Here is a 22986-nt window from a genome sequence, read left to right on the forward strand (position 1 = left end):
TGAGGGACCCCTCATACAAAGAATTTCTTCAAGTTGGTGAAAAAGCCAGTGGGCAGACACATTGCTGTGACTGGCTGCCTGATGCAAGGTTTGGGGCAGACACTTCCAGATAGCCCTTGTGTTTTTCCATCCAGAGACTGACTTAACCAAATACTTGCCACGTGATCAGTATGAGACAAGGACAGTACAGTTCCTCAACAGTACAGCTACAGCACTATTTGGTAAGTGGTTGGAGGCTAAGGAGTAAAGTGTGCCTTTTAAAGGTGCCCCTTGGTTCTGCTGTAAGCTCTTGGCCCTCTGTGCGCTTCTACTCATTTGGCCCCCACTTTCCTCTGTGCTCCCACTGGTATTTTTCAGTATGCCCTTTGGGCCTCTCTTGTGGCTATTTACTTCTCTAGTGCTCTCAGGCTTGCTTTCTTGTGCCACAGCCTTGTGCTCTTTGTTCACTTCTGCCTGGCAGCTACACCTCCTCCTAGGCCCCCGGCTCCTTCCTGTAAACATGAACTGCTGATTGTTCAGGCCAGTTAAGCTGTCTATTGTGCATGACCTGGTGCCCCTAAGTGTTTGCTGGGTTACTGCACAGTGGTGTATGAGGATCTGATGGGTGTTATATTGTTCAGGTGTGTGTGTATGTTGCTTCCTGGCTTGGTCCATTGTCTTCGGTGCTGGGCCTTAACTTACCTAGAGGGAATTTAAAGGCGTGCTGTGTGGGGCACCACACTTTGCTTGTTCTACTAGCACATTGATGTCTGCTACATGGGACCTCTAAATAACCCCCTTCCCACCTCCCCTGAATGGAGGGCTAATCCATCACCAACCCCGCCCCCCCCACCCTTTAGCTCACCTATCTGTCTTTGTTCTCTCAAGCTACCTGTTCTGTGAAGGCAGTGTTTGATTGCCTATAACCCCACAAAATTGACCTGTTCTGGCAGTTGGAATATCAGACTTAACCTTTCTCCTCAAACGCAGGACTGTTTTGGAGTAAAAATATTTCTCTTTAGCATTGTTGCCAAGCATTCTATTTGTTTATAAGTCTCACCGAAACAAACCTACTAATGTGTCTTTTCTGCCCCCATCTAATTAATTTAGGTAGACGGTAAGGAAAGTGGATTTCTTTGCACCACAAGTAGATTTTAGTAGTATTTTGCCTCTTTACAACAAATTCATTTAATAAAAATATAGAGACTTCTAGCTGCAGATTCCTCCCCTTTTGAATACTTCAGATGCGTCAGCAGGGATCCGAAACTTTTCAGGAATCCCTCTCCGTGCCAAAAGGTAGCGCCTTGCAACTCCGCACTCTGATGCCATTCCACTCTGGAAAGGACATTCAGGACTTGTATAGAAGCCACTCCAGCACAATGGCTTCAGTTTCTTTCTTCCCGCATCACCAGACATGGGTCTTGAGCGCGCCCTCTTGTCACTTGGAGAAACTTCATTCGATATTTCACAACATTTTTCTGGTGTGCAAGGGATATCGTCCTCTAAAATGACAGGTTTTATGCCCTGTAGGGACAGTTGCAAACAAATGTGAGTGACAGGTAACTATCAGGTTTGCCTGGGGTTGAGCTACGACTCCAAGGCCATCAGGGAACATGAGGCAAAACTTGACGTCCCCAGTCATAAGACTCCACATCTTGACCGTTTCAGGTCCCGCTCCATGTCCAAGGATCTACCTTGGTCCCGTTCATGGAGTTGATGGTGCACTTCCATAAGTTGGTCTACATCACACTCCGATCTCAGGGAAGGGTAAGAAACATAAGAAGTCAAAGCAAGGTTCAGCTCCCTCGTACCACTCACATTCACCTGAATAAGCACGGAACCCCTCTTGGTCTTGCTACTGAAGTCAGCCTACCTCAGAGTTGATCAGACAGCTGATTCCAGCACAACCCAAGTTTTGGGGCCTTTGGCCACAGCACATCAGATTGAAGAGTTTTGCACAGCCTTGCTCCCGCTGTTTGGCTAAGTGCTGACTCCTTATGGCGTGCATTCACGCCGAAGGTGCAGAGATGCCTTCCACCTAGGATAGCACTAGCAGGTTTGCCCTTGGCGCCAACTGGACACTTTGCATTTGTCTTGACTCCACTGCCGGTACCATGACCTACGCCAGCCCTGGGCATGTCGATGCCAACTTCACCACCTGATGAAGCGGCCCGGTTGTTCTCTTTGAAGCAAGTTGATGCTGATCTGACATCTACAGATGTTGTGCCCAAATCCACCTAAGGCATCACTCCGCTAGCCACACTCCTTGAATTACCATAGGCTGGACAACGTTCTTTACATTTTTGCATTCTCCTTTAAGGACTGAATCAGATAATGACTGTGATCCGGGTAATGCATTAGCTCAGCCCTACCAAGATGACAACTGGTACGAATTACAGGAGACTAGTGACAACAATATCTCCCTTTGGTCCAGCCACAAAGGAATCCACCTCTTACACCATGGTAATGCATAGGACATCCAAAGTACTTGACCCCTCTCCTCTTTACCATGGAAGCTAAGGCAATCGTCTTGACGGAATTCCTCCATCCGGGGCGATCATTTTCTGAGCCCTTTTATCCGTTTAATGAGGCACTAACTGATACTTTATTGAGGGCTAGAGCTAAACCTTGCTGTGGGCCCCACAGCCAAAAGGCAAATTACCAGGAACCATCACCCTGCTTCTGGCGACCCATGCGAGTGGTGCAAGCTTCCACTAGCCACTCTAATCCTAACATATTTCCCACCACTACCCTGATAGGGACGCTAAGCTAGTGGAAATATTCTGCAAATGCGTGTTCCTCTACTAGCTTGGCCCTCCGATCTGTTAATGTAGCTGTTTCTTGGAGTGCTACTCACACATCCTTTGGTATTCGGTGGCACAAGTCCTTGTTGGTTTGCCCAAAGATCTTCACCCTGTAATCTCGCTGGTGATTCAAGACTGTCTTTAAGCTGCCAAGTTCACTATTTGTTGTAGCTTGGACACCACCATTTCTATCTTTCAGGCCATAGACACCAGTGTTGCCATCCATCGCCATGTGTGGCTGCGATCAACTGGGTTCTCTGGTGATGACCAGTCCTCCTTGATGGATGTGCCCTTTAATGGGATTCGCCTGTTCGGGAACAAATCTGATTCTGTTCTCAAGTGCTTTGAGGATGACAGGTCTACTACTCTCTCCCTGACTTTTTGCCTGCCTCGCTAACCGCAGTAGTTCTACCATCACTTTTGTAGCTTTGCCCAGGCGCCCCTTACCGCCAACTCATCCAATCCCACAGGGAACCCAGTAGTTCTAAGGTAGCGGCTGTGATGGCAAGATAAGCGTGCTCCCAGCCTACCGCCACCCCTGCAGCCCCACTTTTAAAACCTCCTTAGCGTGCCCTTGCAGGGACAGTCACCCAGCGGGAGCCAGAATTTACAGATTACCATGCTGGTAAGCAATCACGCGAGACAGGTGGGTCCTACAGATTGTTTGCAAGGGATACACTGTGCCCTTTCTGTCTTCTCCTCTGTATCTTCGACAATCCCTTCAGCCACTGACCGAGAATAATTTTTCCATTTTTCTGCAGGATGTGCAAGCCCCTTTGCTTAAACGTGATGTCAAGAGAGTGCTATTGCCAGAAGTATAGCGTGGTTGTTATTCCTGCTACTTTCTGGTGCCCTGGAAAGACTGATGTCTACAACCTATTCTAGATTTGCGCCCTCTTAACAAATTCATCTAGAACAAGGGATTTAAAATGCTTACCCTGGCCCAGGTCTTGTCTGCCTTCGACCCTGGTGACTGGATGGTGGTATCGGACCTTCAGGACTCCTACTCTCATATTCCTGTCCTGCATGCTCATTGATGCTACCTGTACTTCGTGGTGGGAGAGCCATTTTCAGTTCACTGTGCTCCCTCAGCTGTTCATGAAAGTGATGGCAGGGTGCCAGTCTTATCCTGCCTCATCTAACTTGACAGCTGGCTGTTGAAGGTAGATTCGCCCCAGGCAGTCGCCAACCACCTCCAGACTACAGTAATCATCCTGTCTTCTTTGGGGTTCACTATCTAGATGCTAAAGTCACCTTTGACTCTTTCTCAGACGCTCCTTTTCATTGGAATAAGTAAAGGTGCCAACAACGGACTTATTTATAACAAGTGAATATAAAGTAAATCATTAATGATTTTAAGATGTTCAAATCTTAGTAGCATCCTTAAGGAGTTAAACCAATAACCACTTAATATGAACCATCACAAAGGAATGAAACCACAGGTGTAGTGCCACAAACGCTTTTGTATTTTGTACAGTATGACAATGTGTCATTAATTGAACATGAATTTGAAGGTGTACATAAACCAAAGAAAGTGCAGTTACGTAGACGTGGTAGATATAGTGGTATGAAAGTTCTTCTTCAACCACATGTCCATATAACAATAACACACTCAGTGTGAAAATATCCAAAGAAGTTATTCATAAAATGATGATTCAAGACTCTACATTGAAGGTTTAAAGATGAGTTGGTTAGCAAGTCAGTGTTTTGTTCTCGATGACAGATGTCAGTGAGACCATCATCAGGACTTGCAATGAATGATATAGAAGAGATATCCCCTTAATGTGCCCTCTCAAGGGCAAGAAGGCTTTCCTGCCATGATTACATTGAATCAATTAGGACCTTAATCAGGACTCAGGTTTGAAAATGATTGAGTTAAACAATGTGAGAGACGCTTGCTCGCACACACATGGGAGACATTGCGTCCCCTCATTGATCCCTCCACTGCTAATTTCCTATTTATCTGACGACTGATGTCATGTCCTGATTAAGGTCCCAGTTGGTTCTACCGGAAAGACTAACAAGCATTACACCTGTATACTTGGCCACTCTCTTCACATTCCACTCCTTCCTGTCTTGAATGACCACACAATTAGTAAAAACTTCCATTACTTTCATTGCTTTGCCAAATTTCTAACCCAATCTCCTACCCTAATCCTTGGCATTCCATTTAGTATCATACCGTTCGTTAGACTTATTCTGTTTCCTCTTCACCCTTATTGCTACCTCCCTCACATCACGCCTTCCCCCACTCTTCCACACTTCATGTTGAACCACAATGGACTTAAACTGGAAACTGGATTCCTGCCCTTAAACAGCTTGAAAGGACTGACTTTAATAGCAGTATGAGGAGTTATGCAATATGCCCACAGCCTTTCTTTCAATGCGTTGAATGGGCTAGATAGATCAAAAGCAACTTTTAGCCACGGAAACTCAGGCCACTGTACTGATTTTAGTGGGACAGTACTTATTTTCAACACTTTTTCACTACTGCCACGTCTCACATTCCCTCACAGTCCTGTCCACCATTCTGTCCATCCCAGGCCACCAAAAATATGCACACCCTAGACGTTTCATGGGAAACATCCCAAGAAGTTCTTTATGAGCCTATTTAAGAATGACTTCCTACACATCACTGGGAAGAATGCATTTCATTTAAAGGGTTATTTAAAAAGCCTTGTTTTCAAGTGGATAATCTTTGCTATTTGTTCCTCCTTTTCGTGGATTCTTCCCTGCCACAGAGCAGCAACCCGTTACTTGTAGCCTTTCACTTGTCTTATTTTAGCAACTGCTTTAGGAACTTCTTTTTTCTTTGTCTTTGAGCACGTCACGCAAGCGCTCTGTTCTCACTGGACTGCTCTGTAAACGGGGTGTAATTCTTGTTCTGATCTCGTCGCATTTGCTGTTCGTTCAAAGACTGAGATCGAATGTCAGATGCTGTATCAGGATGCCTGTTCTTTCTTTGACTTCAGAGAACCTGGCCCCCCTCACTCATCGCTACTTACCCCCTCCTTGCTTTTTAATCTATAGACTAGCTTTAACTAGGCCGCAACGCCAGTTTTAGTAGGAAACCATCCTTACCTCCGCCTTTTCCTCCGGCTGCTAAAAGCAAGATCTTTATTTCACCCCTCTCTTCTTAATGCTCCAGCACGGTAATCGGGCGAGTGAATCTCCAAGTAAAGCTTAGCGTCAGTTGCAGTCATGAGTGGCGTTACCAGCAAAAAGGGGGGGGGGCTTGTTTTGGTTTTTGCAAGGGCTTCTGAAATTTTCAACATCATCAGTTGTTTGCTTTAGGATGTCTCCCCGCAAGCAAGCTAAACCAAGATCACTGAAAGGTAAGAACGGAATTTTTCCAAGCGCACTTGGACACCCCCTCCCTTTTTGCCCCTGCACAGTTTGTCTTTTTATTCAGAGCACAGGCACAAAACCGCAGAACAAGGATCAAAGGTTACGAGAATTAAATTACTAGCGTTCAAGGGGAAGATAGAAGCAGTGGGGCTGCACCAGTGAAACTTTTCTGGTCTGAGTGGAAAGAAGGAAAGGAAAAGTTGAGGCAGACACCCCATCTTTTGTGCTTGGCAGTTTTGGCGTGTGTGGTGGGGGCACTGTTGATTACTTCAGTGGTTCGCATGGTAACGTGCACGTGAGGAGCAGTGGAGAAGTGAGTGTGTTAAAGCCACGTGTGTGTTCGAAAACTTAACTTGAGTTGCCTTGTGTGGGACAATCTGTCTGTCTGGATCAGGGTATGCTTTGCTGCAGACCTGCTGTCACCCCCTCATGGCCCTCCTGTCCACAGACAATGGTGCCACAATACAACATGCGGGTGAAGGCAGCATCAAGTGTTACAGAACACAGCACTGGGAGGTGCGGGTGTTGTGGGGAAGTTTAGTTTTGTGCACAGATGAAGAGCACCTATTTATCCATCGTTTTGTTCTCGTTGCTTCACTGTGGAATAGCCAGCTGCTTTACTTTCACTTTACTTACCGTGAGATGAATATTTTGAGAAATGTTTTTGTCTTTCACATAACTTTTATTTCACAGTATGACAGCAAAGCATGTCCACAGAGAGCCCAGCTAATAAAACTTACAATCTGCGAGGCAGGGTTGGAGATTCGATAGTCGCAGTTTTGAGGGCCCATTGTGAGTGAGGGTCACTATTGGTTAGACTTATTAGGGGTGAGCGCACGTGGTACCACCTCGGCTCTACAGGCTTACCTCCTGTCTGGTGGTTTAACGGCACTTACCAATGCCCAGGAAAGAGGGCCTTATGGGGGTAAAGAGGTTCGGAGAGGACAGTGTTCTCAGCTTGTGTCAAAGGCGTTCCTTTGTTCCACAGTGGAGGTTTCTCCTCTAGGTGGTAGCTGAACCCATTCGTGCTCGAATGTGTGCATCAGTTCTCCATTGTCTCCATTTAGATGGCAAAGTCTAGCATACATTTGCTGCATTACTCACATATACCACTAAACGACAGCAGTTGTTCTTTGTTTGTGGTCCTGTTGCTTTAATGATGACACCTACATTGGATTTCTTGGGCACTACCCCATTGCCCAACAAACTGTGACAAAGATATTCCATACATTTTTACTGGTACTGCATTGATTTTTATCCTGATCCTGTGTTTGTATTCTTCTGTTTTCCACTGGAGACATTGGGAAAACATTATTTTACCATTTTTCCCTGTTTCCTTCATCAGTGCGCAATACCTGCTCCTTATTTCCTTCAGCAAGCAGTAACACTGTCTCACTGAATCAGGGATTTAATATTATTCTAAAAATTCACTGACCTCTCCACCCCAGAACTTCCACTCCTTTTACCACCCTATAGATTTTAACTTGGGCACATCTACACTTGAACTCCAACTTCACACTCGCTTAACCACCCATATTGATGGTACAACCCTCAAAGCTCTCAACAATTATATCAGAAGGTTTACAGTGCTTTATGTCCATAATACCACCAAACGTTTCCTGGAAATATTGTTGGGTTATCATATGCCAGGGGGAACCACAATCCATCATATATTCAAACTCTACACTGTAAATGTGAACCACACACTTGGGAGAATGTTTCACTGCTTGGTCAGATTCACCATCTCCTCCCTTTTGAATTGACAATACCATCGCCTTTACGCCCTCTGTGACCTTTCCACACTTGCACAGTGACTTAGTCTGCATCCCATCTGCAGCATATGACACTTTACCATGTATCTAACCGGAACCTTTCTTGAGATCCCTGCAAACACATGCAAAGTGTCCTACACAACCACATTTTTTGCATTCCTTGTTAATGGCAGGAGATCAAGCACAAGAGACAATATTTGTGTTGCTACCGCCTCTGTAGCATGTGCTAACCTTCTGACTTTTCTATTTTTTTTAAACTGCCACTTATGTGGGTGCAAGCTACTCACGTTACCCACATCCATTTGGCACTAATCAAGACGTTTTACAACACGTGCATCGTCAATTGAACCCACATTTATACTAGTACTCTTCACACATGACATCCATTTGCGGATCATCCACGATCCACAATTGCTCTTGAGGTTTTTTTTTTTTATTTATTTTTTTTACATGGACTATAATTTGGTCCCTAATCATTTCACCAGTCATAAAACCGAAATTGCAAGTCATCGATAATGTTCTCAAAGCTGTCAAAAATTTGTGAAATGATTCTCCATTCTTTTGCGCCCTCGTATAACATTTTGTCCTATTCAATGCGATGTTGGTGGTGAGCTTAAACCTGAGTTCCATTCTCAACAGTGCGTTTTCATACACATCAATATCTCCTTCACCATCTGATGGTGTTACTTTTGGCAATGTTCTAAAAATAACTTGGCCTCAGAGCCCAGAAGAATATTTGTATTCCATTCCGCACCCATTCTTTCACCATCAGTAGCATTCATGTACGTGATAAATTCAGTCCAGGAATTTGGAGGTTCACCTTTACTTTGTAAAAATGTAGCAGGTGGGTCAAAATGCATTGTTTTTTTCGCCAGCACAGTTTCCTCAAAACACTCAACAGCGGCATTTTTTCCCCCACAAAAGTACCTGAAAAGAATTCAGCTCACCATACTCGAAAGCTTGAAGTCTGGATTCCTGAAAGGCTGGTAAACGGACTCTATGGAAGCACGCAAATGTCTGCAAAAGTAACAAACACAAACGAAGGTTATCCGACAAGTAACGCATCAGTAAACATAGTGTTCGATGGCATCTGTCGCTGTAGATACACATGGTATGCATGAGCTCGCCATCTGGTGTTGGGTCGGAGTGTTACAAGTTGTTTTTCTTCGAAGAAGTGTTTTCGAGTCACGGGACCGAGTGACTCCACCTTCTGTGCTCATTGCGCATGGGCGTCGACTCCATCTTCGATTGTTTTCTTTCCGCCATCGGGTTCGGACGTGTTCATGTCGCTCCGAGTTTCGGAACGGAAAGATAGCTGAAGACGGAAGATTTTCGACGGTATCGTTGCGATCCGGTTACAGATAGACACATACGACGACGCGTTGAACATCGAAGCGCTTCGGTGCCCTTCGGGGTAGATTTCGGCACCCCGTCGGGGCCTAGTCGGCCCGACCGCGTGGAGGACAACGCCGATGGATCGGACCCCGTTTCGATTCTGCCCCGAATGCCACAACAAATATCCTTATACGGACCTGCACTCGGTCTGTAATCTGTGCCTGTCACCCGAGCACAGTGAAGAATCCTGCGAGGCCTGTCGGGCGTTCCGGTCCCGAAAAACTCTGCGCGACCGTCGAGCGAGAAGACTGCAGATGGCGTCCACGCCAAAAGAGCGTCGACAGTTCGAGACAGAAGAAGAACAGGAGGAATCCTTTTCCATCCAGGATTCAGACTCCGACGAGCTACACTCTACAAGAACTGTGAGTAAGACGTCGAGATCAAACCCTAAAAAAGGAAAGAAGGCCCAGGGGACGCCACTGCCAACCGGCCATGGCTCCACCCAAATTCTCGGTGACCAACAATCGGCACCGAAAAAGGCCCATTCAGTGTCGAGATCGTCCGACTTCGGTCGAGACACCGGCACGCAGCCTCCTCGGGACCGAGAGAGTGCTAAACAGAAGCATCGACACCGAGAGTTCGGTGTCGACACCGATCGACGCCGAGACAGTGGCGCCGAAGACCATAGAGGCCAAGAATTTTCGGCACAGAAAAAGAGGAAGGTTACCTCGGAGCCGAAAAAACAATCGACAGGGCTTTCGGAGCCGAAAAAAGCGACATCAGACCCTGTTTCTGGCTCCTATACCGAAGAGCATTCTATGTCTTCTCAAATGAAGAAACATAGATTTGAACAAGAACTGCAATCCACTGACGTGGATCACACGCAAAAGCGTATCTTTATTCAGCAGGGGACTGGGAAGATCAGTACCCTTCCACCTGTCAAACGAAAGAGAACGCTTCAGTTTACTCCTCAGCAACAAACAACACAAAAGGTAACACCTCCTCCCTCGCCTCCACCTGTAACTCCGGCTTCGCCAACTTACACCCCGTCACATTCGCCAGCTCACACCGCCATGAGCCACGACGACCAAGATCAGGATGCGTGGGACTTGTACGACGCACCAGTGTCTGATAACAGCCCAGACACATACCCAACTAGGCCATCACCACCGGAAGACAGCACAGCCTACTCACAAGTGGTGGCTAGAGCAGCTCTATTCCATAATGTGGAACTACACTCGGAACAAGTAGAGGATGATTTTTTATTTAACACCCTCTCCTCAACCCACAGCTCCTACCAAAGCCTGCCGATGCTCCCAGGCATGCTACGCCATGCAAAGGACATTTTCAAGGAGCCAGTTAAAAGTAGGGCAGTGACGCCTAGGGTGGACAAAAAGTATAAGGCGCCTCCTACGGACCCTGTCTTCATCACCTCTCAGCTGCCACCAGACTCTGTGGTGGTAGGGGCTGCCAATAAACGGGCAAACTCACACACTTCTGGGGATGCACCTCCCCCAGATAAAGAAAGTAGGAAGTTCGATGCAGCCGGGAAGAGGGTTGCTGTCCAAGCAGCAAACCAGTGGCGCATCGCAAATTCACAAGCGCTGCTAGCGCGATACGACAGAGCCCACTGGGATGAGATGCAGCATCTCATTGAACATCTCCCAAAAGATCTGCAAAAAAGAGCAAAACAGGTTGTTGAGGAGGGTCAAAACATTTCCAACAATCAAATACGCTCCTCCATGGATGCAGCAGACACGGCCGCAAGAACCATTAATACGTCGGTTACCATCCGTAGGCACGCATGGCTCAGAACGTCTGGATTCAAGCCAGAAATTCAGCAGGCAGTGCTTAACATGCCAGTAAACGAGAAACTTCTGTTCGGTCCGGAGGTCGACACAGCTATAGAAAAGCTCAAGAAGGACACTGACACTGCCAAGGCCATGGGCGCACTCTACTCCCCGCAGAGCAGAGGATCTTATAACACCTTCCGCAAAACACCTTTTAGAGGAGGGTTTCGGGGTCAGGCCACACAAGCTAGCACCTCACAGTCCGCACCGCCCACCTACCAGGGACAGTACAGAGGAGGTTTTCGGGGCCAGTATAGAGGGGGGCAATTTCCTAGGAATAGAGGAAGATTTCAAAGCCCCAAAACCACTACCAACAAGCAGTGACTCACACGTCACTCACCCCTCCCACACAACACCAGTGGGGGGGAGGATACATCAATATTACGAAGCATGGGACAAAATAACTACAGATACATGGGTCCTAGCAATTATCCAACATGGTTATTGCATAGAATTCATGCAATTCCCTCCAGACATACCACCAAAATCACAAAATTTATCAAAATACCATTCACAACTTCTAGAGATAGAAGTTCAAGCACTACTGCAAAAAAATGCAATAGAATTAGTACCAAGCACACAAATAAACACAGGAGTTTATTCACTGTACTTCTTGATACCAAAAAAGGACGAAACACTGAGACCAATTCTAGACCTCAGGGTAGTAAACACATTCATCAAATCAGACCACTTTCACATGGTCACACTACAAGAAGTGTTACCATTGCTCAGAAAACACGACTACATGACAACCCTAGACCTCAAGGACGCATATTTCCATATACCAATCCATCAATCACACAGGAAATATCTAAGGTTTGTATTCAAAGGAATACATTACCAATTCAAAGTATTGCCTTTTGGTTTAACAACCGCTCCAAGAGTATTCACAAAGTGCCTAGCAGTAGTCGCTGCACACATCAGAAGGCAGCAAATACATGTGTTCCCGTATCTAGACGACTGGCTAATCAAAACCAGTTCGCTCACACAATGCTCAAACCACACAAATCAAGTCATACAAACCCTCTACAATTTAGGGTTCACCGTCAACTTTGCAAAATCAAACATTCTGCCAAGCAAAGTACAGCAATATCTAGGAGCCATAATAGACACGACAAAAGGAGTAGCAACGCCAACTCCACAAAGGATCCACAATTTCAACAGGGTCATTCAACACATGTCTCCAAACCAAACAATACAAGCAAGAACAATACTACAGCTCCTAGGCATGATGTCCTCATGCATAGCCATTGTCCCAAACGCAAGACTGCACATGAGGCCCTTACAACAGTGCCTAGCCTCACAGTGGTCTCAAGCACAGGGTCACCTTCTAGATCTGGTGTTGCTAGACCGCCAAACTTACCTATCGCTTCTATGGTGGAACAGTATAAATTTAAACATAGGGCGGCCTTTCCAAGACCCAGTGCCACAGTACGTAATAACAACAGATGCTTCCATGACAGGGTGGGGAGCACATCTCAATCAACACAACATAAGAGGACAATGGAACATACATCAAACAAAACTGCATATAAATCATCTAGAATTATTAGCAGTTTTTCAAGCACTAAAAGCTTTCCAACCAATCATAACCCACAAATACATCCTTGTCAAAACAGACAACATGACAACGATGTATTATCTAAACAAACAAGGAGGAACACATTCAACGCAGTTAAGCTTGTTAGCTCAAAAAATATGGAAGTGGGCAATCCACCATCAAATTGGTCTAATAGCACAGTTTATTCCGGGGATCCAGAATCAGCTGGCAGACAATCTCTCTCGAGATCACCAGCAAGTCCACGAATGGGAAATCCACCCACAAATTCTGAACACCTACTTCACACTCTGGGGAACACCACAAATAGACTTATTTGCAACAAAAGAGAACGCAAAATGCCAAAACTTCGCGTCCAGATACCCACACAAGCAATCCCAAGGCAATGCCCTATGGATGAACTGGTCAGGAATATTTGCTTACGCTTTTCCTCCTCTCCCTCTCCTTCCTTACCTAGTAAACAAATTGAGTCAAAACAAACTCAAACTCATTTTAATAGCACCAACGTGGGCAAGACAACCCTGGTACACAACACTGCTAGATCTGTCTGTAGTACCACACATCAAACTGCCCAACAAACCAGATCTGTTAACGCAACACAACCAACAGATCAGACACCCGGACCCAGCATCGCTGAATCTAGCAATCTGGCTCCTGAAATCCTAGAATTCGGACACTTACAACTTAGCCAAGAGTGTATGGAAGTCATAAAGCAGGCCAGAAGGCCATCCACTAGACACTGCTACGCAAGTAAGTGGAAAAGATTTGTTTGTTACTGCCATCATAATCAGATACAACCACTAGAGGCAACTCCAAAACATATAGTAGATTACTTGCTCCATTTACAAAAAGCAAAGCTAGCCTTCTCTTCTATTAAAATACACCTTGCAGCAATATCTGCATACCTGCAAACTACATATTCAACTTCCTTGTATAGGATACCAGTTATCAAAGCATTCATAGAAGGGCTTAAGAGAATTATACCACCAAGAACACCACCTGTTCCTTCATGGAACCTAAACGTGGTTCTAACAAGACTCATGGGCCCACCCTTCGAACCCATGCACTCTTGCGGAATACAATTCCTCACCTGGAAAGTTGCCTTTCTCATCGCCATTACATCTCTAAGAAGAGTAAGTGAAATTCAAGCGTTCACAACACAAGAGCCTTTTATACAAATACATAAAAATAAGGTCGTCCTACGACCTAATCCAAAATTTTTACCAAAAGTTATTTCTCCATTCCATCTAAATCAAACGGTAGAATTACCAGTATTCTTCCCACAGCCAGATTCTGTGGCTGAAAGAGCACTACATACATTAGATGTCAAAAGAGCATTAATGTACTACATTGACAGAACGAAGAACATCAGAAAAACTAAACAGCTATTTATTGCATTCCAAAAACCTCATGCAGGTAACCCAATATCAAAACAAGGTATAGCCAGATGGATAGTTAAATGCATCCAAATCTGCTACCTTAAAGCAAAAAGACAACTGCCCATTACTCCCAGGGCACATTCAACAAGGAAAAAAGGTGCTTCAATGGCCTTTTTAGGAAACATCCCAATGCAAGAAATATGTAAGGCAGCCACTTGGTCTACGCCTCACACATTCACCAAACACTACTGTATAGATGTGCTATCCGCACAACAAGCTACAGTAGGTCAAGCTGTATTAAGAACTCTATTTCAGACAACTTCTACTCCTACAGGCTAAACCACCGCTTATGGGGAACTAACTGCTTACTAGTCTATGCATACCATGTGTATCTACAGCGACAGATGCCATCGAACTGAAAATGTCACTTACCCAGTGTACATCTGTTCGTGGCATCAGTCGCTGAGATTCACATGGACCCACCCACCTCCCCGGAAGCCTGTAGCAGTTCAGAAGTTACCTTCAATTTTGTACATTTGTATATATATTACTTAATCCTTTAATAGGTACATACTTACATTTTTCATTGCGCGGGCACTATTACTATAGTACAACTCCTACCTCACCCTCTGCGGGGAAAACAATCGAAGATGGAGTCGACGCCCATGCGCAATGAGCACAGAAGGTGGAGTCACTCGGTCCCGTGACTCGAAAACACTTCTTCGAAGAAAAACAACTTGTAACACTCCGACCCAACACCAGATGGCGAGCTCATGCATACCATGTGAATCTCAGCGACTGATGCCACGAACAGATGTACACTGGGTAAGTGACATTTTCATTTTCTTGCATTCCTGTACGAACATACGAACTTTCTGCAAATAAAAATGGCTGCCACGTACAACACAATGATGCAGTGTATCTCGTGACCTATCACGTGCTGTCTTGCTCAATAAGCATCATGTACATTGCCATGGAAACATAGTCAGAATCGCGCTAGTATGCATTCGAGCTCTGAGTCACGCTCCTCTCAGCGGGCGCACTGGGGAATCTTGTCAGGCACCTCAGAATATCCTCACTGCCAAGATGCACAGTCAACTGCCTGCGGTGGTGCGGCCCGTAAGTGCAAGGTAAGACTCGCTCCCAGAAATTGTTCAAGCAGGGTATTTGAGTTTGCACACACCGGTTATCGCTGAGCGACTGGTGATTACCGGCCACGGTATGGGCAGCCAAAAATGAATCCCACAATAGGCAAAAATCCTCAAACACAGCAACACTTACCCAAAGGTACTTGAGTAGAGAAAATTCCCAAAGAATCAATATGTAATAGTCGTAAATCCTTCAGAATGCATAGAAAATGCAATATTAAGATGAAATTGGATCTCCGTGATAGATCCATTCCTGTGCTGCTTCCTATGACAGGGTACCTCCGTCATTGTTAAAACACATACATATCCACTTTTAAGTTCAAGAGGTTTATTTTCATCAGCACAGTCCACCTTCATGTGAAGACATCTGAAGTCCAACTCAGTTGCACTCTGCATTCTATAGCCATTCCATTCCAAAGAATGCAGAGCACAATCCAAGCCATAACATTAACACGTCAAACAACTAAATCACATTGCAGCAGTGGGGTTGTTCCTCTTGACTTCAAGCGCATGTTTGGTATCTAGCAGGGATGGTCATTTTTTCTCTGAATTGACAGGTCTCTTCCCTTTGATACTTTTTCCTTACCCCAGTCCGCTCTGAAAGCTGAATCTGTCTGAAGGTTTGTCCCCTTTGGCATCCTTTGTCATGGATCCGTGGTGGTTCCTTACATTTTTTCTAGCCTTTGACAACCGCGTGTTTCAGCTGGAAGGTTGTTTCAGGCTCTTTGCATCTGAAACCATCAGCTTGCCCCCACTGCAACGCTGTGGTACCATGGGCACTCATTTATTTTTAAATTTCAGCGCCTTCAACTGTTCTTTCTTACACCTCTCCTTGTAGTATGGTGTACTCCATTTCCTCAAAATCAAATCTCTACCTGTGACTCCTCTGCTTCTTCAACAACTTTTTTGTTGCTTGACCATCTGAGCTTCTTAAGGGGGACTAGTTTTCATTGCATGATTGTGTAGTGCACCCACCTTTGTTTTTTTCTCTCCCCTAAAAATGTTCAGGGATTGTAAGAAAATGCCTCTTTTTTTGGAGGTCACCCACAGGTTTTTGGGCTCATGCTTCTTGTTTTTCGATTCTGAGAGGGCTCTGAGGCCTGCTAACCAGACTTCAGTTCCTGTGCCGTTATCTTTAAATGGGTATGGTGAATTGGCTAAGCTAACTTACATGTAAGTCCCTAGTAAATCATACCCAGAGCATATAAATTAGAGGGTTACCCCAGGGATTGGAGTACTGGTTGTGCCACCTTGAGTGTGACACAAGGTTGGAAGAGCAGTTTAAACTTCTAGCCCAACGTGGTCATTTATAGTAAGGGCAAAGCCACACTTTCCCCGTGTATGTGTAAATCACCCCTGTGGCAAGCCTGTCAAGCCCTAAGGCAGGTTGCAATACATCTCACAGGCAGTACATGTAATTTTGCATGTTTTGCTGGTAAAAACGCTAAACTGCCATTTTTCTTTTACTATGGAAAGGCTTGGTTGCCCAGTTGGCTAGTACAGAGTTATACACTGACCCCTCAGCTGTGCTAACTCTGGAATGGTGCAACCAAAGTGGATCATCCAAGGTTTCAAACAACTTGTTACATTAAGTCTGACTTGATTCCCAGGTGGATATAGAATGTAACAAGTTGCAGTGTGCAACTTTAGCAAAGTTGCCACTTTGACGCCTTTAGTCTTTCCCATATCGGTTGCACATGAGAGCTAGTCAGAGACAGCCTTCTGCCCGCCTGGGGAGATGTGTTAATGACTTCCAGGACAGGATATAATAGGGACCTACTGTGGGAGAATGTGCCACCTCCCTCCTGCAGGACACCACATAGGTGTTGGCCGGAAGGGCATCGTCCAAGGAGAAGCTGGCTTTGAAGGGCAATGGGTAGCACTTGGGACAGAAGCTGCTCCATTGTCATGTAGACAGGCTGGCACTAGGGTCATCAGAGGGGAAACTAGTTGCCAAACTGTATTTTCAGGGGTGTGTAGCGCCCTTCGTAGCCACGCCTCTGGTTTGGTCTAGGAAGCCCCACACGCTGCGAGTGGGGTCCTGCCATTTTGGAAGTGGGGCTGTTTGCGGTGTACCTCCCATAAGTAGTCTCCAGAGCCCAGCCAAAGCTCAGACTCCCAAGGGCCAGCCAACTGGCCTCTGTTTGCAGCACAGGGACATAACAGCTGAAGAAGCCTGCTGGGGCAAGTTAGTAGCCCAAAGTATTCAACCCGCCGCCACGCAGCACCAGGGATCAAACTTGTACCTGAGTTGGCTGAGCCCGGGAGTGTCGCCATAGTGCAGCTAGAACCTCCAGAGTCCCAGGAAGGATTGGCCTGTGACCTCGCTACTGGGCAACTGAATTTCTGCCAGTATTCAGAGGATGTCGAGCAGTGCTTAACTTGTGCTTGTTGTTTCCGGTGCTGAGCACCGGGACTTATTTTTCAGGGCTGGGGCTTATTCTTCTGCCTCAAGCATACGCTGCAACCAAAAGACACACGTGGGAAAGACGGAGGAAGAGAAAAATGAAAAAGCGTCACATAGGGAGAAAGTAGAAAGCTGGGAGAGTGAGCCGAAGGGACAGGGAGTGGCTTTTATATGGATTGAAGAGGCCCGCGATGGCTTTAGGATTACGCTACCTCAGTATTCCGTGTTCGCATATTTAATTGCAGCAGCCGTGTGTTTAAGATGAGGGCTTTGGGCACCAGCACCTTTTATTTACAGATTAAGCACTGATGTCTAGGGTCGTAGGCCCTGTGACAAGGATCACCTCACACCCATCGTGAACCAAGGAGAGTAGTTGCAGCAAGTCCCCCGTCTAAAGCATTGCATCCACAGAATTCTTGAGCTTCTTCAGCAGCCTTCAAACCTTGCCAGGAAAGGATAAAAGAGCCTGGGACTGACAGCTTCACCGACTGAATTAACTGTTTCTGAAGACCTCCAAGGTCCCCGTGAATGGTTTCCTACTGGAGTGGCTCACCTAAAGTGACTACATTAAAACTAGCCAAACATTTTAGTGAAAGAGTTTCTCAGTGTTAAATTTGTTAAATTTGCAATGCTCGTTTGTGATTGAAAGAAATGGCTTGAGTTGCTATACCTTGAAAATTCGATATCTCCAGAACCCTCTGTTGGATCTTTTTCATTTCTGCGACTAAAAATACAGAAAAAAAATGTTTATATAAATTGTTTTTGAATTTTAGTGTCTTGTCGATGTCTTCAATTGTTTTGGTGGTTTTTAAATGTTTTATAATTGTTCCTCTGGTAAGCCTTGCCTTAAAGCTACAGCTACCCAGGGTTGAGTAAAAGTTTAAAAAAATGAAACCTAAGGGCCTTAAAGGGGTTGGTAAGTGTATTTCACGGTGAGATTGCACAACCACACAATATATTGCACCCCATTTCCTCACACGGAGACACTCTTTACACACCTTGCAGCCCTTTGTCTTATATTCCATGGGTAAGCAAATATTTCACACTGTGCTTATCCTTTTGTGCAAGTATTTGGAGGCACTTTGAATAAAAACACCACCCCAAGAGTAAGCGTTCTCTGGCCACATGGTGGAAGCCCTAATGAAAAACCTGTTATTTCTGTTTACTAGTTTCTGCCCTCTTTAGGCAAACTGCCGTTGATGCATTGCGTCTTTTTCTGGTACTTTTTTGTCTCCCCTTTAGAATTTTTGGCTGACTGCTCTATGTACTGAGCTAGAGATGTGATCCAGGCTTCTGAATAAAGCAGGGGAAAAGGGATTATAATGACCATGCACTGGGGCATTGTTAACATATGTCTAACATCATAGGGGGGATAGCCATACTCGCCTACTGGTTGACACACAAAAGAAAAAAAAATAGGTGGTGTTAACGTGCATAATTCTGGGCTGAACCACTATATAGCATAATAATGCACAGTATGTGGATGCAGAAAAGTCTTCGAAGTGCAAAACCATTCCTAAAGGTAAGTAACCTTTTTGATACAGCTGGCATTGAAAAGGTATCTGACCAAGAATCATCAATAGGAGCCCTGCCTCAGAGGTAAAATAGGATTCTTCTCTATTTGTCCATTTGACTCTGAATCTACTGGGTTGGCCAAAGCACCCTTACCTGGGCCACCAGTAGAGCAAGAGGTGGTATATCAGAATGGGTTTACAACAGCCAATGTACAAAATTAAGCAATTTGTCAATCTGCTTATTATGTGGAGAGTGTGGGGTATTGAATTGTTTCTAGAATGTTGTATATTAATATTGTCTTTTTCATTTTCAGTACCGGAACCTCTAATGGCCAACGGTCCAATTATTGCCCAGAAAAGAGTGTCTGATGACTCTACTGTTTTTGTGCGAGAAATCACAATGAATGGCAGACAGTGGAATGTCACAGTGAACTGCATTGCTACCAAGCCTGTTGGCCCTGATCGAGAGAAGAAACATGCAGGCCTTGCTGCTGAAACAGGACTCTTAAGTAAATGCTTATCACCCTCATTTGAAAACTTCGTACGGGTCAATGGTCGCACAAGTCCTGCTTCATGCCAGCGAGCAATAACTCCAGACCCGAACCAGCAAACTAGCCTTTTTGGAAAAACAAAAAGGCATAATTACTCTGCTATGGTAAAGGAGAATGAAAAAGGCTTTGATGCTAGGCCCAATTTAAAGGCAGACAGTGTTCAACAGAAATTAAAACCATTTAATAATAACACTGAACATGTTGACAAATTTCACCTTGGTGCACATATCCCTCTGCTTCTTAATATTAAACAGGAAGAGGATCCAGAAAAGGGACTTGTAGTTGATGCTCAGCTAAAGCAGTTACTTCCTTTTGGCTTGGACATTAAGGAGGAACCTGAAGCAATTCCAATACAAGAGGAAAGCTCCCAAACCAGTACAGCCACGTCATCCCACCAATCTGTCCAAAGGAAAAGAGGGTATCTTCAGAAAGATGCTGAATCTGACAGTAGATCACATTCTGACTCTGAAAGTTCAAGGCGTCATAGCACTCGAATCAAAGGACAACAACCAGAGTCTGCTACTGGCCAGGTAGGAACATCTGAGGAGTCAGACCAGTCAGATCACCCAGGAAGTGAGAGGGCTGCTCCAGCTCGAAGAAAGAGGAAATCTAACGATGATGCCCTTGCTAAAAATGATAGCACTCGAAAGAGAGGGCGAAAACCACGTGACCCATCTGTGCAGAGACCTGCGCTCAAGTCCCGTCTTCCTGAGGAGCAAGTACCACTCGCCGTACAGAAAATGTACAGATGTTCTAAATGTCAAAGAACCTTTAGCCATTATTCTCAGTTTATTGCTCATCAGAGATATGAGATGAAAAAGATGACCCAAAATTCTGAATCTGTGAAAGGATCGAAAGCTGATTCAGACAGTAGTGAGCCAAAAGAAGCTGAAGAAACAGTTGAAACATTAGGTGAGGCGTCTACCAGCCAGAGGGTAACACGCTCAGGCAAAAATGTAGATGACTCAAAAAATAAAGAAAATGACAGCAGTAAGGGTCAAAGACTACGGGAACGCAAGTCCTTTACTTGCAACATATGCAAGGAAACCTTCACAAGTAAATCAAGTATGGTTGTACACAAAGGGGACAATGATGAGGAAGTGTATAATTGCACTCAGTGTGAGGAATCTGAAGGCCAGGCTACCCCTGGTGGAACCAAATATGAATGTGGCATATGTCAGAAGACCTTTGCTCATAGAACGGGTCTTGTTGCACATCTACGAATTCACACTGGGGACAAACCTCATCAGTGTTCTGAGTGTCAGCAAACATTCAGTTACAAGTCTGCTCTAATTGTTCACCAGAGAATCCACAAAAAAGAGAAAGAGAAAGAGAAACCTCAAGATAAAGTACAGGAAAAAGTGCAAGAGCCTATGCGAACCATTGTGCCCATAGTGAAATCCCCAGTATCGGGCATGGTGAGGACGTACCAGTGTCCACAGTGTAAGGAGCAGTTTGCCAATTCAACACTCCTTTTCACTCATCAGCAAACACACACAGGACCCAAACCACATCAGTGCCAGTATTGTGATAAAAGTTTCAATGACAAGTCTCTCTTGACTGTTCACCTGAAGACCCACACAGGTGAATCTCCCTATCAGTGTGGAAAGTGTCAGAAGACCTTCACCAGCCAGTCCCTTCTGGTGTCACACAGTCTTACACACTCAACAGGGAAGCCTTTCCAATGCACCATGTGTGAAAAGAGTTTCAATGGTGAAGCACTCCTGATATCTCACCAGAGAACCCACACTGGGGAAAAGACCTTCCTGTGTGGACAATGTAAGGAAACCTTCAAATCAGAAGCACTTCTAGCAGAGCACCAGAAGGTGCACATGGAAGACCGGCCACACAAATGTGACTACTGTGAGAAGGGATTCAACAGCCAGACACTTCTGGTAGCACACAGGAGGATCCACACAGGTGAGAAGGCATTTCATTGCCACTACTGTGGAGAAGGCTTCAATACCAGCTCACTTCTGAATGTTCACCTAAGAAATCATGCTCCAGAGAAGCCTTATCCATGTGATCTATGTGAAAGAAGCTTTAATCTGAAGTCGCTACAGCAAGCCCACCGAGCCACCCACGATTTAGATAAATGAACATGGTAAGGACAGATTTATGGTGCAAAATTTGAAGGCTTGTCTTATAGATGGGGAGCCTGGCAATAGAGGAGAGAATATGGAGGCAGAGCAGTGAAAAATATATTGAAGCTGCGCACAGAATACAATGACGCTCCTTCACGCCAAAACAGGACATTTAATGTGAAAAGAAACATTGTTTTTAAATGTTGAAGAAGTTTGGAGAAACTGCCAGTGATTCTCACTTCCATTAAATGGAGCATTAGCGGCTGAGGGACGTCATCCTCTCAAGTCTCTATTGAGGTTACATGGTGCTGGGCACTGAGTAGTGTGGTAGGAACAGCACTGTGAAGAAAGCGCTGCTATGCAATCAGTACTTACTGTAAACAACAATATCCCTATGGTGGCTAAAGTCTCATCTCATCTCTTCCAAAGGACAAACTTTGTAAGTTTCAGAGAGGTCTGCAGAGGATATTCCCCAGACAAGTGTGAACTTGAATTTTTCTGGGAAGGGTTTTGTTTTACTTTATCCATTTGTGTGGCATTTTCAGAGTGGACCTTGTGTTCTCTCAGCAACCATAGAACTACATACCTTAACATATCCAACCTTTTTAAGGTCATGGTGAGAATACAGATTGGGAAACCAGGGTGAGATGACCAGGTAGCCCAGCACTATTTGTGGTGCAAGAGTAAGGACCCCTCTTTGCAAGTCTATCTTAGTTACTTACAAAGTAGCTGATAATTAACTAATTGAAATACACAGCCTGATGTAGTATTAACCTGAATTGACTTCAATATTCTTTTATTTTTCACTTGGATGGGTGTTCAAGTCCACTTTTACTGTTAGGGGTTGGGTGGGAAAGAGGGCATTTTATATACATGCATGTCTAAGAACCAGTGCGCGCACACTGTTTGTGTTGTATATATTGGTGCGGGTGCAGGACCCTTTTTAGATGCACTGGTTCAAGTCTAACCTCTGGGTTGGAGAGGACCATCTGTGTGTTTCAGCTGTTCTATGTTTTATTATGAGTGTAATAAACATCGTCATTTGAAGTTCCTGTGTTTTTGAAGTTGCATGCCTCATGTCCAATGCTGCTGCAGAGTAGGCATCCTCTATATGTTCTAAACGTTCAAGTCATCTAGCTCGATTGGAGAGAAAAAAATACTAATATAAAAGTTAGAGAAAACATGAGTCATATGGGGACAAATACACAAAGTGGGCAGTGCCCCTTTCACTTGAATTCTGAATGCTCATTGACAACA

General features: G+C 45.0%; 1 protein-coding gene across 1 annotated transcript in view; it reads left to right on the forward strand.

Annotated features, from left to right (window-relative positions):
• LOC138261651 (zinc finger protein 84-like) overlaps positions 1 to 22776 on the forward strand; it is a 252506-nt gene extending 229730 nt beyond the window's left edge. Inside the window, exon 6 of the mRNA XM_069210820.1 lies at positions 19409 to 22776. Within this exon, the coding sequence (XP_069066921.1) occupies positions 19409 to 21744 (2336 nt within the window). The 3' untranslated portion in view covers positions 21745 to 22776. The remainder of the gene's footprint in view (positions 1 to 19408) is intronic.
• The last annotated feature ends 210 nt before the right edge of the window (positions 22777 to 22986 follow it).

Source organism: Pleurodeles waltl, chromosome 10 (genome assembly GCF_031143425.1).
Source record: "Pleurodeles waltl isolate 20211129_DDA chromosome 10, aPleWal1.hap1.20221129, whole genome shotgun sequence".
Lineage (NCBI taxonomy): Eukaryota > Metazoa > Chordata > Amphibia > Caudata > Salamandridae > Pleurodeles > Pleurodeles waltl.